The 17500-nt window shown below is 31.1% G+C and overlaps 1 protein-coding gene across 1 annotated transcript in view; it reads left to right on the forward strand.

The window, feature by feature from the left end:
- stag1a (STAG1 cohesin complex component a) overlaps positions 1-17500 on the forward strand; it is a 165267-nt gene that overhangs the window by 145669 nt on the left and 2098 nt on the right. Inside the window, exons 24-31 of the mRNA XM_061924458.1 lie at positions 5406-5507; positions 5572-5720; positions 5802-5930; positions 7916-8118; positions 12978-13146; positions 13208-13324; positions 13394-13508; positions 15259-15339. Of these exons, the coding sequence (XP_061780442.1) occupies positions 5406-5507; positions 5572-5720; positions 5802-5930; positions 7916-8118; positions 12978-13146; positions 13208-13324; positions 13394-13508; positions 15259-15339 (1065 nt within the window). The remainder of the gene's footprint in view (positions 1-5405; positions 5508-5571; positions 5721-5801; positions 5931-7915; positions 8119-12977; positions 13147-13207; positions 13325-13393; positions 13509-15258; positions 15340-17500) is intronic.

A 17500-nucleotide genomic window follows, 5' to 3' on the forward strand; every position in this document is an offset into this window, starting at 1 on the left:
AAGAAATTGAAATGCGCCCCCTTTGCCCAAAATGTATTAAAAAAATCAAATAAATATGTATATAGAGACATACTGTAATAACTTGTAGTTAATAATGAAGATTAAAAACCAATTAAACAAAAAATAAATAAGTAGTTAACTAAAAGCAGTCTTTTTCTCACAATGTGTCGACTTTTTTGTTATAAAATTGGGAACAATTTCTCATTCTTTCTGTTTCTGTAATATTGCAATATTTTCTCGTAATATTATTACTTTTTGATGCAAAATGGTGACATTTTTCATATAAAATTCTGACTTTTATCGCAATATTGCCAATTTTTTTGTTGTTCTGGTAAAACAGTGACATTTTTTGAGTAAAATTATGACTTTTGTCACAAATTTTCCAAGTAAAATTCCGATTATTATTATTATATTGCCAAAATTTAAAAGTTTTCTCATAAAATTGTGACTTTTGTCGAGTAAAATTACCTCTCTTTTCATAAAATTGCCAAAATGTTGAGTTTTTCTTGTAAAACTATGACTGTTGAGTAAAATTCCAACTTTTATCATTATATTGCACAAATGTTCAGTTTTTCTTGTAAAATTTTGACTTGCGTTGAGTAAAATTATGACTTTTGTCATAATTTTGCCAAGTAGAATTGCGATTATTATTATTATAATCTTGCCAAAATTTTAAAGTTTTCTTATAAAATTGTGACTTTTGTCGAGTAAAATTACAACTCTTTCATAAAATCGCCAAAATGTTGAGCTTTTCTTGTAAAATTGAGTAAAATTATGACTTTTGTCACAAATTTTCCAAGTAAAATTCCAATTATTATTATAATATTGCCAAAATTTTAAAGTTTTCTCATAAAATTGTGACTTTTGTCGAGTAAAATTACCACTCTTTTCATAAAATTGCCAAAATGTTGAGCTTTTCTTGTAAAACTACGACTGTTGAGTAAAATTCCAACTTTTATCATAATATTGCACAAATGTTCAGTTTTTCTTGTAAAATTTTGACTTGCGTTGAGTAAAATTATGACTTTTGTCATAATTTTGCCAAGTAGAATTCCGATTATTATTATTATAATCTTGCCAAAATTTTAAAGTTTTCTTATAAAATTGTGACTTTTGTCGAGTAAAATTACAACTCTTTCATAAAATCGCCAAAATGTTGAGCTTTTCTTGTAAAATTGAGTAAAATTATGACTTTTGTCACAAATTTTCCAAGTAAAATTCCGATTATTATTATAATATTGCCAAAATTTTAAAGTTTTCTCATAAAATTGTGACTTTTGTCGAGTAAAATTACCACTCTTTTCATAAAATTGCCAAAATGTTGAGCTTTTCTTGTAAAACTACGACTGTTGAGTAAAATTCCAACTTTTATCATAATATTGCACAAATGTTCAGTTTTTCTTGTAAAATTTTGACTTGCGTTGAGTAAAATTATGACTTTTGTCATCATTTTGCCAAGTAGAATTCCGATTATTATTATTATAATCTTGCCAAAATTTTAAAATGTTCTTATAAAATTGTGACTTTTGTCGAGTAAAATTACAACTCTTTCATAAAATCGCCAAAATGTTGAGCTTTTCTTGTAAAATTGAGTAAAATTATGACTTTTGTCACAAATTTTCCAAGTAAAATTCCAATTATTATTATAATATTGCCAAAATTTTAAAGTTTTCTCATAAAATTGTGACTTTTGTCGAGTAAAATTACCACTCTTTTCATAAAATTGCCAAAATGTTGAGCTTTTCTTGTAAAACTACGACTGTTGAGTAAAATTCCAACTTTTATCATAATATTGCACAAATGTTCAGTTTTTCTTGTAAAATTTTGACTTGCGTTGAGTAAAATTATGACTTTTGTCATCATTTTGCCAAGTAGAATTCCGATTATTATTATTATAATCTTGCCAAAATTTTAAAATGTTCTTATAAAATTGTGACTTTTGTCGAGTAAAATTACAACTCTTTCATAAAATCGCCAAAATGTTGAGCTTTTCTTGTAAAATTGAGTAAAATTATGACTTTTGTCACAAATTTTCCAAGTAAAATTCCAATTATTATTATAATATTGCCAAAATTTTAAAGTTTTCTCATAAAATTGTGACTTTTGTCGAGTAAAATTACCACTCTTTTCATAAAATTGCCAAAATGTTGAGCTTTTCTTGTAAAACTACGACTGTTGAGTAAAATTCCAACTTTTATCATAATATTGCACAAATGTTCAGTTTTTCTTGTAAAATTTTGACTTGCGTTGAGTAAAATTATGACTTTTGTCATAATTTTGCCAAGTAGAATTCCGATTATTATTATTATAATCTTGCCAAAATTTTAAAGTTTTCTTATAAAATTGTGACTTTTGTCGAGTAAAATTACAACTCTTTCATAAAATCGCCAAAATGTTGAGCTTTTCTTGTAAAATTGAGTAAAATTATGACTTGTCACAAATTTTCCAAGTAAAATTCCGATTATTATTATAATATTGCCAAAATTTTAAAGTTTTCTCATAAAATTGTGACTTTTGTCGAGTAAAATTACAACTCTTTCATAAAATCGCCAAAATGTTGAGCTTTTCTTGTAAAATTGAGTAAAATTATGACTTGTCACAAATTTTCCAAGTAGAATTCCGATTATTATTATTATAATCTTGCCAAAATTTTAAAATGTTCTTATAAAATTGTGACTTTTGTCGAGTAAAATTACAACTCTTTCATAAAATCGCCAAAATGTTGAGCTTTTCTTGTAAAATTGAGTAAAATTATGACTTTTGTCACAAATTTTCCAAGTAAAATTCCAATTATTATTATAATATTGCCAAAATTTAAAAGTTTTCTCATAAAATTGTGACTTTTGTCGAGTAAAATTACCACTCTTTTCATAAAATTGCCAAAATGTTGAGCTTTTCTTGTAAAACTACGACTGTTGAGTAAAATTCCAACTTTTATCATAATATTGCACAAATGTTCAGTTTTTCTTGTAAAATTTTGACTTGCGTTGAGTAAAATTATGACTTTTGTCATAATTTTGCCAAGTAGAATTCCGATTATTATTATTATAATCTTGCCAAAATTTTAAAGTTTTCTTATAAAATTGTGACTTTTGTCGAGTAAAATTACAACTCTTTCATAAAATCGCCAAAATGTTGAGCTTTTCTTGTAAAATTGAGTAAAATTATGACTTTTGACACAAATTTTCCAAGTAAAATTCCGATTATTATTATAATATTGCCAACATTTTAAAGTTTTCTCATAAAATTGTGACTTTTGTCGAGTAAAATTACCACTCTTTTCATAAAATTGCCAAAATGTTGAGCTTTTCTTGTAAAACTACGACTGTTGAGTAAAATTCCAACTTTTATCATTATATTGCACAAATGTTCAGTTTTTCTTGTAAAATTTTGACTTGCGTTGAGTAAAATTATGACTTTTGTCATAATTTTGCCAAGTAGAATTCCGATTATTATTATTATAATCTTGCCAAAATTTTAAAGTTTTCTTATAAAATTGTGACTTTTGTCGAGTAAAATTACAACTCTTTCATAAAACCGCCAAAATGTTGAGCTTTTCTTGTAAAATTGAGTAAAATTATGACTTTTGTCACAAATTTTCCAAGTAAAATTCCGATTATTATTATAATATTGCCAAAATTGTAAAGTTTTCTCATAAAATTGTGACTTTTGTCGAGTAAAATTACCACTCTTTTCATAAAATTGCCAAAATGTTGAGCTTTTCTTGTAAAACTATGACTGTTGAGTAAAATTCCAACTTTTATCATAATATTGCACAAATGTTCAGTTTTTCTTGTAAAATTTTGACTTGCGTTGAGTAAAATTATGACTTTTGTCATAATTTTGCCAAGTAGAATTGCGATTATTATTATTATAATCTTGCCAAAATTTTAAAGTTTTCTTATAAAATTGTGACTTTTGTCGAGTAAAATTACAACTCTTTCATAAAATCGCCAAAATGTTGAGCTTTTCTTGTAAAATTGAGTAAAATTATGACTTTTGTCACAAATTTTCCAAGTAAAATTCCGATTATTATTATAATATTGCCAAAATTTTAAAGTTTTCTCATAAAATTGTGACTTTTGTCGAGTAAAATTACCGCTCTTTTCATAAAATTGCCAAAATGTTGAGCTTTTCTTGTAAAATTGAGTAAAATTATGACTTTTGTCACAAATATTCCAAGTAAAATTCCGATTATTATTATAATATTGCCAAAATTTTAAAGTTTTCTCATAAAATTGTGACTTTTGTCGAGTAAAATTACCACTCTTTTCATAAAATTGCCAAAATGTTGACCTTTTCTTGTAAAACTACGACTGTTGAGTAAAATTCCAACTTTTATCATAATATTGCACAAATGTTCAGTTTTTCTTGTAAAATTTTGACTTGCGTTGAGTAAAATTATGACTTTTGTCATAATTTTGCCAAGTAGAATTCCGATTATTATTATTATAATCTTGCCAAAATTTTAAAGTTTTCTTATAAAATTGTGACTTTAGTCGAGTAAAATTACAACTCTTTCATAAAATCGCCAAAATGTTGAGCTTTTCTTGTCAAATTGAGTAAAATTATGACTTTTGACACAAATTTTCCAAGTAAAATTCCGATTATTATTATAATATTGCCAACATTTTAAAGTTTTCTCATAAAATTGTGACTTTTGTCGAGTAAAATTACCACTCTTTTCATAAAATTGCCAAAATGTTGAGCTTTTCTTGTAAAACTATGACTGTTGAGTAAAATTCCAACTTTTATCATTATATTGCACAAATGTTCAGTTTTTCTTGTAAAATGTTGACTTGCGCTGAGTAAAATTATGACTTTTGTCATAATTTTGCCAAGTAAAATTCCGATTATTATTATAATCTTGCCAAAATTTTAAAGTTTTCTTATAAAATTGTGACTTTTGTCGAGTAAAATTACGACTCTTTTCACAAAATCGCCAAAATGTTGAGCTTTTCTTGTAAAATCGCGACTGTTATTGAGTAAAATTCCAACTTTTATCATAATATTGCACAAATGTTCAGTTTTTCTTGTAAAATTTTGACTTGCGTTGAGTAAAATTACGACTTTTATTATAATACTGCCAACATTCCAACAAGCTTTTTTATATTTGCATAGTATGTTTATATTATTAATGTTGTAAATACAAATCTTTATATATCTAGAAAGGCTGGTCCTAAAGAGGCGCGCATTTTTTTTTACAGGTCTCAAGAAGGTAACAAATACAAGAGTGTGTGTGTGTGTGTGAGTGTGTGTGTGTGTGTGTGTGTGTGTGTGTGTGTGTGTGTGTGTGTGTGTGTATGTGTGTGTGTGTGTGTGTGTGTGTGTGTGTGTGTGTGTGTGTGTGTGTGTGTGTGTGTGTGTGTGTGCTACCTTCTAACATACACATCTCCATTCTCTAGTATTATAACGACTACGGCGACATCATCAAAGAGACTCTGAGTAAGACCCGACAGACGGACAAGATCCTCTGCGCCAAGACTCTCATCCTGAGTCTGCAACAGGTCTGAGTGTCCTCTGCATTCCGCACATTAGCACTGAGCTCACCCGCTTCTTCACGCCTTGCAGCTCTTCAACGAGCTGCTGCAGGATCAGGGCCCCACCCTGGACCGCACCTCGTCGCACGTCAGCGGCATCAAGGAGCTGGCGCGCCGCTTCGCCCTCACCTTTGGCCTGGATCAGATCAAGACCAGAGAGGCGGTGGCCACGCTGCACAAGTACGTTGACAAGTCTCTGTGGAAAAAGTAGCATTGAAGTGACTTTGGGACCATTCTGTCTTCCTCTCCCTCTCCTGGCAGAGATGGCATCGAGTTTGCCTTTAAGTACCAGAATCCTCGAGGACCAGAGTTTCCTCCCCTAAACTTGGCCTTCCTGGAGGTCTTGAGCGAGTTCTCCTCCAAACTAATCCGCCAAGACAAGAAGACAGTGTAAGTGCCTCCTGCTCCTACTCTTCATATTAATATCCATTACATACATTATTCATCTCCAAAGAGGCGCTCACACTATTAGTTCATGTTTAAATCACAAATTACAACAAATATTATATTATCATACTTTCCAAACGATTTTTTGGTCAAAATAAATGATTCAATATCTGCTTGACTTACGATTTCAAAGCAAGTTATCCTACACTGTAAAAATTACAATAGATTTTATGGTCAAATGTACCTTTTTAAAGCATATTGCTGTAAATTGAAAAATCTACCACTGTTTTTAACGGTAAAATTCTGTCGGCCGAGCTGCCAGTTTTTTTTTTTACCGTAAAATCTGTTGTGAAAAAACACCCCCTGTATATTTTACAATAAAAATATGGTGACTAAGTTGCACGTTTTTTCATGCAAATTCTGCAGAAAAATGTTTTTTTAAGTGTACGCTAAAACAAGATATATATATAAAGTAGACATACAATCACATACAGTACATAAAACTAAAATACGGTATAAAAGGCATTATCACATAATATTAAAACAGTGCTTGTGCATATTCAGTAAAAGGCATCTAATAAATAAGTGAAAGCAATCCAAATGAATATATATATGTATGTATGTATGTATGTATGTGTGTGTGTGTGTGTGTGTGTGTGTGTATGTATGTATGTATGTATGTACGTATATATATATATGTATGCATGTATGTATGTATATATATATACATGTATGTATGTATGTATATATATATATATATATATATATATATATATATATATATATATATATATATACATACATACATACATACATACATACATTGCTTTTATTTATTTATTAGATGCCTTTTACTGAATATGCACAAGCACTGTTTTAATAGTATGTGATAATGTGTGTGTATGTATATATATATATATATATATATATATATATATATATATATATATATATATATATATATATATACACATACATACATATATAGGTATATATACATGTGTGTGTATGTATATATATTTGTATATATGTATGTAAGTATGTATGTATATATACAGTATATATATATATGTATGTATATATATATGTATGTATATATACAGTATATATATATATGTATGTATATATATATGTATGTATATATGTACATATACAGTATGTATGTATGTATATATGTACGTATGTATGTATATATGTACATATACAGTATGTATATATGTATGTATGTATGTATGTATGTATGTACATATGTATGTATGTATGTATGTACATATGTATGTATGTATGTATATATGTATGTACATATGTACATATACATTATGTATATATGTATGTATATATGTACATATACATTATGTATATATATGTAGTTATACAGTATATATATATATGTATATATATATATATATATATATATATATATGTGTATGTATGTACATATGTATGTATGTATTTATGTATGTATGTATGTACATATGTATTTATGTATGTATGTACATATGTATGTATGTATTTATGTATGTATGTACATACATATGTATGTATGTATTTATGTATGTATGTACATATGTACGTATATATGTATGTATATATGTACATACATTATGTATATATATGTAGTTACACAGTATGTATATATATGTATATATATATATATATATGTGTATGTATGTATGTATGTATATATGTACATATACAGTATGTATATATATATATGTATGTATATACTGTATATGTACATGTATACATATAAAATGTATAGGCAAATTCATATAATTGTGCTGTTACATTCGGCCCTCTGATAACTGCCATGTGGCCCTCAATAAATAGGAGTTTGAGGGCCCTGAGTAGTATGTAAACAACAGTTTGACAGCAACACATTAAAAGTGCTGAAGGCTAAGCAAGAATGTTCATGTTGCTAATGACAAAGTGATTAGTTTGTGCATGTTAGCAAAGTGCTGTCGCTGAAGTGGTGATGTTCTCCCCAGGCACTCGTACTTGGAGAAGTTCATGGTGGAGTCCATGTCGGAGCGGCGGGAAGACGTGTGGCTGCCACTCATCTCCTACAGGAACAGCCTGCAGACGGGCGGGGACGAGGACCACATGTCTGTCACCTCAGGCTCCAGCAGCAAGACGGGCTCTCTGCGCAGCAAGAAGGGACGACCGCCGCTTCACAAGAAACGCATCGAGGGTGAGAAATCTTATATACGCTGTAGTTATATGTGTTATATATACTGTAGTTATATGGAAGGATGTTATTTCTCTTGTATAGAATTATCTTACATTATTCAATAGAATTATGGTACCGTATTTTTCCGAGTATAAGTCGCTCCGGAGTATAAGTCGCACCGGCCGAAAATGCATAATAAAGAAGGAAAAAAACATATATAAGTCGCACTGGAGTATAAGTCGCATTTTTGGCGGAAATGTATTTGATAAAAGCCAACACCAAGAATAGACATTTGAAAAGCAATTTAAAATTAAAGCTGCAAGCAGCATTTGTCGGGCCCGCGTATTTGGCAGGTGCTAGTCCTAAGTGTCCCAATACTTTTGTCTACTTTTAGTCTGAAGTGTCCCAAGACTTTTGTCTAGTGTACCTACCTTGTCTGCATTGTGTGGGCACGTTGGTGCTTCCTGCTTTTAAGCAGCCATCTTAAAAAAACAGCAGCGCAGCAGCATCAGCGCAGCGGGTCTTTGAAGGGTCATAAAATCAAAACCGGAGCAGTTAGAAAAAAAGCGCTTCTGTCATTGTAATCACAAGGGTTCAATCTCTCTCCTGTGTTAGTTTGAAGGCGAAACGACAAACGCGCTCAGAGGAGTTCGTTTTTGAAGGAAGGTGACCGGTTTTTACAAAAAATTTGTTTTGAAGGGGGAATAGCAAACTTCCTGTTGATTTTTGCTGGGGGTTGTCAATCTATGAAATGTAGGTCTAAGTGAGACCTACGGAGAGGTTTTTGTTTCATGTCTCTCCGACCTTCCCAGTGGGAGTTACAGGCAGTTTTGTCATTTTTTTCTTCCGAGGAGCAGTTTTTTTCTCCGTTTTATTCAAAAATTGCTCTAGAGCGCAATTTTTAAATTTGGGGTTAGGTTTTTTTATTAGATCGCAATTTTTGCCAGTCCTGATGTGTGCGTTCAGTTTGGTGAGTTTTGAAGCGTGTTAAGGGGGTCAAATTACAGCTCAAAGAGGCAAAAGTGACTGTTTTTAGTACTTTTTTGTCTTGAAGGGGGAATTGCCAACTTCCTGTTGATTTTAGCCCGAGAATGTACAATTATGAAAGGTAGGTGTAAGTCAGACCTACATAGAGGTTTTTGTTTCATGTCTCTCTGACCTTCCTAGTGGGAGTTACAGGCAGTCTAGTTTTTTTTTTTCCCTAGGGGGCGCTAGAGCGCAATTTTTATTTTTGGGGTTTGGTTTTTTTATCAAAAGGCAATTTTCGCAGGTCCTGACGTGTGCGTCAAATATGGTGAGTTTTGAAGCATGTTAAGTGGGTCAAATTACAGTTTAATGTGGCGGCGGAAGAATAAAGAATAAAACCTTACAAATACAATAGGTCCTTATGTCCCATTGCATAAGGACTCCCTTCGGGAGTCCTTTTGCAATGGGCCATGCGGGCCCTAATAACTAGAGCGCAATTTTTATTTTTGGGGTTTGGTTTTTTTTATCAAAAGGCAATTTTCGCAGGTCCTGACGTGTGCGTCAAATATGGTGAGTTTTGAAGCATGTTAAGTGGGTCAAATTGCAGCTCAAAGAGGCGGCCGGTATAATAATAATAAAACCTTAGAAAAACAATAGGTCCTTATGTCCCATTGCATAAGGACTCCCTGTGGGAGTCCTTATGCAATGGGCCATGCGGGCCCTAATAAATAAAGAATAGTGAACAACAGGCTGAATAAGTGTACGTTATATGAGGCATAAATAACCAACTGGTATGTTAACGTAACATATTATGGTAAGAGTCATTCAAATAACTATAACATATAGAACATGCTATACGTTTACCAAACAATCTGTTACTCCTAATCGCTAAATCCCATGAAATCTTCCTCCCCGGTGTCGCCTCTGGTATGTCCTTTTTTCCTGCTGCATATTTCACTACATCCAGTTTGTAATCTGCAGTATATGATTTCCTTTTCGCTGCCATTTTTGTTCAGCCCTTCTCAGTTTTTATAAGTTACCGCCAATGTTGAAATGATCCATTTTTATAGCTACGGACGTAGTAGCAGGTAGCATCCCATGACCCACAATGCACTTGTGCCATGACCCGCCCCCACATCATTTCTATTGGTTGACGTGTGTGTGTGACGACCGCTGACATTTGCTTCGTCTCTTCCGTGGATTAGATAAATAATATTATTTGATATTTTACGGTAATGTGTTAATAATTTCACACACAAGTCGCTCCGGAATATAAATCGCACCCCCAGCCAAACTATGAAAAAAAACTACGATTTATAATCCGAAAAATACGGTATATAGTTCAATAAAATTGTTATATTTTTATATAGAATTATGTTATATAGTTCAATAGAATTATGTTACATTATTCAATAGAATCAAGTTATATAGTTCAATAGAATTGTTGTATTGGTACACAGAACTATGTCATATAGTTCAATAAAATTGTTATATTTTTATATAGAATTATGTTGTATAGTTCAATAGAATTATGTTACATTATTCAATAGAATCAAGTTATATAGTTCAATAGAATTGTTATATTTTTATATAGAAATATTTTGTATATTTCAATAGAATTATGTTACATTATTCAATAGAATCATATTATATAGTTCAATAGAATTGTTGGTACACAGAACTATGTTATATAGTTCAATAAAATTATGGTAAGCAGTTAAATAGAATTTTGTTATATAGTTATGTATAATTATGTCATAGTTCAATGGAATTATTTTTTACAGTTAAATAGATTTGTGTTATATAGTTCAATAGAATTATTTTATATAATTTAATAGAATTATGTTATATCGTTATATAGAATAATGTTATATAGTTCAATGGGAATTGTGTCATATCGTTCCATAGAATTCTGTTAGTTATATAGAATTATGTTAATTTCATTAATATAATTGTTATATTGTTATATATAAGTATGTTGTATAGTTATATAGAATTATGTTAATTTCGTTAATAGAATTGTTATATTGTTATATATAAGTATGTTGTATAGTTATATAGAATTATGTTAATTTCATTAATAGAATTGTTATATTGTTATATATAAGTATGTTGTATAGTTATATAGAATTATGTTAATTTCATTAATATAATTGTTATATTGTTATATATAAGTATGTTGTATAGTTATATAGAATTATGTTAATTTTGTTAATAGAATTGTTATATTGTTATATATAAGTATGTTGTATAGTTATATAGAATTATGTTAATTTCATTAATAGAATTGTTATATATATAAGTATGTTGTATAGTTATATAGAATTATGTTAATTTTGTTAATAGAATTGTTATATTGTTATATATAAGTATGTTGTATAGTTATATAGAATTATGTTAATTTCATTAATAGAATTGTTATATTGTTATATATAAGTATGTTGTATAGTTATATAGAATTATGTTAATTTCATTAATAGAATTGTTATATTGTTATATATAAGTATGTTGTATAGTTATATAGAATTATGTTAATTTCATTAATAGAATTGTTATATTGTTATATATAAGTATGTTGTATAGTTATATAGAATTATGTTAATTTCATTAATAGAATTGTTATATTGTTATATATAAGTATGTTGTATAGTTATATAGAATTATGTTAATTTCATTATTAGAATTGTTATATTGTTATATATAAGTATGTTGTATAGTTATATAGAATTATGTTCTGTCTTAAATGGAATTATGTTATAGATTTGATAGAATTATGCATATTGAAGTATGTTGTATATTTATATAGAATGTTTTTTTGTTATTAATATAGAATGCTATGGTATTAGTTTTATAAACTATTATTGAGGATGTTACATATATTTTTATATTATATATATATGTTGAATGTTATATTTATTTAGACTGTTACAAATAATGTTATGTTATTAGTTGTATAGTATGTTATATAGCCAACACATTTTAGAATGATTTAGACTCTTATGTAATTAGTTTTATAGTCTTACATCATTTTGTATACAATGTCATATAAATGTTGTGTTATTAGTTATATATATAAAATGTTTTATAGAATGTTGTTATTAGTTATATAGAATGTTTTATAGAGTGTTGTTAGTTGTATAATTTGTTGTTTTATTTGTTATATAGAATGCTGTCTTAGTTATATGGAATGTTTTATAAAATGTTGAGTTATGAGTTATATAGAATCTTATATAATGTTGTCTTAAGTTATTTAGATTGTTGAACAGAATGTTGTATTAGTTATTGTTGCGTTTTGGACCAGTTGTTCCTCAGGGAATTCAAGTCACAATTCGCTCCCATTTCTTTACGACACTTAAAGCTGAGTTGAAAAACCACCAGAGACAGAATAGGTATTTTGTTGTATATTTTCAAAGCTTTGCAAATATACTTTTTGAGACCAGTCTAACCATAGAACATTCTATTGCGCCGCCCAAAATGGTCTTGTCTTCCCGATCCCACCACCCTCTCTCTCGTCCCCTCTCTGTAGACAAAACAAATGCGAGTCAAAACACATTCCAAAGAACTCAAGGTTAACACACACAGTTTACTTGCAGACAGAGCAGCAAGAGAAGAAATGGAAAACACCAGCTGTTTTCAAATATGACTATGAAATAAAAGAAGTGCAACTTAAATTCGGATGTATGTAAATATCTGCCTCCGGCATTATTATATAGAATGTTATTAGTTGTAGAGAATGTTTGATGGAATATTGTTTTATTAGCTTTATAGAATGTTTTATGGAATATTGTTTTATTAGTTTTATAGAATGTTTTATGGAATATTGTTTTATTAGTTTTATAGAATGTTGTGTTGTTAGTTCTGTAGAATGTTGTGTTGTGTGTGCTGTACCAACTTTGTGTTTGCTCCCCCGTCAGAGGAGAGCAGTGTGGAGGGCTCCTGGCTGATGCGCAACGACACCTTACAAACACCGGGGGCGCTGCAAACTCCTCAACTCACCTCCACGGTCCTGCGAGAGAACCGGCCGGCGGAACACATGCCAGAAGGCGATTCGGAACCCGGGTCGGAAAACGACTTTGTGCACAAGTACGTGCGCGTGGCGACTTGCGTTAAGAAGTGTCGGTCTCACGTGGAAGTTGTGTTGCAGCCCACAGATGCAGATGTCATGGCTGGGCCAGCAGAAGATGGAGGACGTGAGCAGGAAGGAGCGCACAGCCATGAACTACATCAAGTCTCGCAGCAACCAGGGTGTGAGGCAGACTGTGTAAGTGAGACTTGACAAACACTCTGGACTTTCTCTTCTTCCACCACTAACTCACACTTGTGTGTTCAGGCGAGGTCTGATGGAGGACGATGCTGAGCCCATCTTTGAGGATGTCATGATGTCATCACGGGGCCAGCTGGAGGACATGAACGAGGAGTTTGAAGACACCATGGTCATCGACCTGGTCAGTCATGTCACACTTTCTCTTTGTTACACCTTTTCTTCTTCACGCTTTCTTCGTGTTTCACTTTTTCTTCTTTACACTTTCTTTTTGTTCCACTTCTTCACACTTTCTTTATGTTCCACCTCTTCTTTACACTTTGTTTGTGTTCCACCTCTTCTTCTTTACACTTTCTTTGTTCCACTTCTTCTTCACGCTTTGTTTGTGCTCCACCTCTTCTTCTTCACGCTTTCTTTGTGTTCCACTTCTTCTTCATGCTTTCTTTGTTCCACTTCTTCCCACTTTCTTTGTGTTCCACCTCTTCTTCACGTTTTGTTTGTGTTCCACCTCTTCTTCTTTACACTTTCTTTGTGTTCCACCTTTTTTTCTTTACACTTTCTTTGTTCCACTTCTTCTTCACGCTTTGTTTGTGCTCCACCTCTTCTTCATGCTTTCTTTTTGTTCCACCTCTTCTTCATGCTTTCTTTGTTCCACTTCTTCTTCACACTTTTTGTATTCCACTTCTTCTTCACGCTTTGTTTGTTCCACTTCTTCTTCATGCTTTCTTTTTGTTCCACCTCTTCTTCACGCTTTCTTTGTGTTCCACCTCTTCTTCTTTACACTTTCTTTGTTCCACTTCTTCTTCACACTTTCATTGTGTTCCACTTCTTCTTCACACTTTGTGTTCCACCTCTTCTTCACACTTTCTTTGTTCCACCTCTTCTTCAAGCTTTGTTTGTGTTCCACTTCTTCTTCACACTTTCTTTATGTTCCACCTCTTCTTCACGCTTTCTTTGTGTTCCACTTCTTCTTCTCACTTTCTTTGTGTTCCACTTCTTCTCACTTTCTTTGTGTTCCACTTTTTCTTCACACTTCTTCTTCACGCATTCTTTGTGTTCCATTTATTCTTCATGCTTTCTTTGTGTTCCACTTCTTCTTCATGCTTTTTTTGTGTTCCACTTCTTCTTCAAACTTTCTTTGTTCCACCTCTTCTTCCCGCTTTCTTTGTGTTCCACTTCTTTTTCACACTTCTTCTTCCTGCTTTCTTTGTGTTCCACTTCTTCTTCAAACTTTCTTTGTTCCACCTCTTCTTCCCGCTTTTTTGTGTTCCACTTCTTTTTCACATTTCTTCTTCATGCTTTCTTTGTGTTCCACTTCTTCTTCAAACTTTCTTTGTTCCACCTCTTCTTCCTGCTTTCTTTGTGTTCCACTTCTTTTTCACACTTCTTCTTCATGCTTTCTTTGTGTTCCACTTCTTCTTCGCACTTCTTCTTCACACTTTCTTTATGTTCCACCTCTTCCCGCTTTCTTTGTGTTCCACTTTTTCTTCACACTTCTTTTTTGTGTTCCACTTCTTCTTCGCACTTCTTCACACTTTCTTTGTGTTCCATTTATTCTTCACGCTTTCTTTGTGTTCCACTTCTTCTTCATGCTTTCTTTACGTTCCACTTCTTCACACTTTCTTTATGTTCCACCTTTTCTTCCTGCTTTCTTTGTGTTCCACTTCTTCTTCACACTTTTTTGGGGTTCCACTTTTTCCCCACACTTACATTATGTTACATTTCTTCCTTTTCAGGTAATATTTGTGTTCCATTTCTTTTACTTCATCACACTTTGTTTGTGTTCCAATTTTTCTTTTGCACATAACCTTTGTGTTCCACTTCTTTTTCTTTACGCTTTCTTTCTTCTCGCTTTTTTTTTGTCTTCCACTCCTTTGTCTTCTTCATACTTTCTTTGTGTTCCACTTCTTCACGTAATCTTTGTGTCCTCACAGCCGCCATCGCGGAACAGACGCGAGAGAGCCGAACTGAGACCCGACTTCTTTGATTCTGCAGCCATGATTGAGGACGAGTCGGTAAGACATCTTTATTATTATTATTATTATTATTATTATTATTATTATTATTATTATTATTATTGAAGCACAATTTCACTTGACATGAAACATCCTCAGACTTCAGATATCAGTCACCAAAGTATTCACACTTTTTCCACATTTTGTTACATTACAGACCTATTCTAGAATGGAATACATTCATTCTTCACACAATACCCCATTATGACTGGGAACATTTTTTTTAATTTTTTTTTAGAACGCTTTTAAGTAAAAAAATTAAAAAAATAATAATAATAAATCACATGTATTTATTTAAGTATTCACAGCCTTTGATCAATACTTTGTTGATGCACCTTTGGCAGCAAACACAGTAACTGGGTAGCAGGATTTATTCTTGTGAATGAATGAATGAATGTATTATTAATCCACATAGTAACTGAGCAGTAGCAGGTTTTATTATTGTGAATGAATGAATGTATTATTAATCCACATAGTAACTGAGCTGTAGAAGACTTTATTATTGTGAATGAATGAATGTTATCAAGCCACACAGTTACTGAGTAGTAGCAGGTTTTATTCTTGTGAATGAATGAATGTATTATTAAGACACACAGTAACTGAGCAGTAGCAGGTTTTATTCTTGTGAATGAATGAATGTATTATTAATCCACATAGTAACTGAGCAGTAGAAGGTTTTATTATTGTGACTGAATGAATGTATTATTAAGACACACAGTAACTGGGTAGCAGGTTTTATTCTTGTGAATTAATGAATGTATTATTAATCCACATAGTGAGTAGCTGGTTTTATTCTTGTGAATGAATGAATGTATTAATAATCCACACAGTAACTGGGTAGAAGGTTTTATTATTATGGATGAATGAATGTATTATTAATCCACATAGTAACTGAGTAGCAGGTTTTATTCTTGCGAATGAATGAATGTATTATTAATCCACATAGTAACTGAGCAGTAGCAGGTTTTATTATTGTGAATGAATGAATGTATTATTAATCCACATAGTAACTGAGCTGTAGAAGACTTTATTATTGTGAATTAATGAATGTTATCAAGCCACACAGTAACTGAGTAGTAGCAGGTTTTATTCTTGTGAATGAATGAATGTATTATTAATCCACATAGTAACTGAGCAGTAGAAGGTTTTATTATTGTGACTGAATGAATGTATTATTAAGACACACAGTAACTGGGTAGCAGGTTTTATTCTTGTGAATTAATGAATGTATTATTAATCCACATAGTGAGTAGCTGGTTTTATTCTTGTGAATGAATGAATGTATTAATAATCCACACAGTAACTTGGTAGAAGGTTTTATTATTATGGATGAATGAATGTATTATTAATCCACATAGTAACTGAGTAGCAGGTTTTATTCTTGTGAATGAATGAATGTATTATTAATCCACATAGTAACTGAGCAGTAGCAGGTTTTATTATTGTGAATGAATGAATGTATTATTAATCCACATAGTAACTGAGCTGTAGCAGGTTTTATTATTGTGAATGAATGAATGTATTATTAATCCACATAGTAACTGAGCTGTAGAAGACTTTATTATTGTGAATGAATGAATGTTATCAAGCCACACAGTAACTGAGTAGTAGCAGGTTTTATTTTTGTGAATGAATGAATGTATTATTAATCCACATAGTAACTGAGCAGTAGAAGGTTTTATTATTGTGACTGAATGAATGTATTATTAAGACACACAGTAACTGGGTAGCAGGTTTTATTCTTGTGAATTAATGAATGTATTATTAATCCACATAGTGAGTAGCTGGTTTTATTCTTGTGAATGAATGAATGTATTAATAATCCACACAGTAACTGGGTAGAAGGTTTTATTATTATGGATGAATGAATGTATTATTAATCCACATAGTAACTGAGTAGCAGGTTTTATTCTTGCGAATGAATGAATGTATTATTAATCCACATAGTAACTGAGCAGTAGCAGGTTTTATTATTGTGAATGAATGAATGTATTATTAATCCACATAGTAACTGAGCTGTAGAAGACTTTATTATTGTGAATGAATGAATGTTATCAAGCCACACAGTAACTGAGTAGTAGTAGCAGGTTTTATTCTTGTGAATGAATGAATGTATTATTAATCCACATAGTAACTGAGCAGTAGAAGGTTTTATTATTGT

The sequence above is a fragment of the Nerophis lumbriciformis genome, linkage group LG29, assembly GCF_033978685.3.
Source record: "Nerophis lumbriciformis linkage group LG29, RoL_Nlum_v2.1, whole genome shotgun sequence".
Classification (NCBI taxonomy): Eukaryota; Metazoa; Chordata; class Actinopteri; order Syngnathiformes; family Syngnathidae; genus Nerophis; species Nerophis lumbriciformis.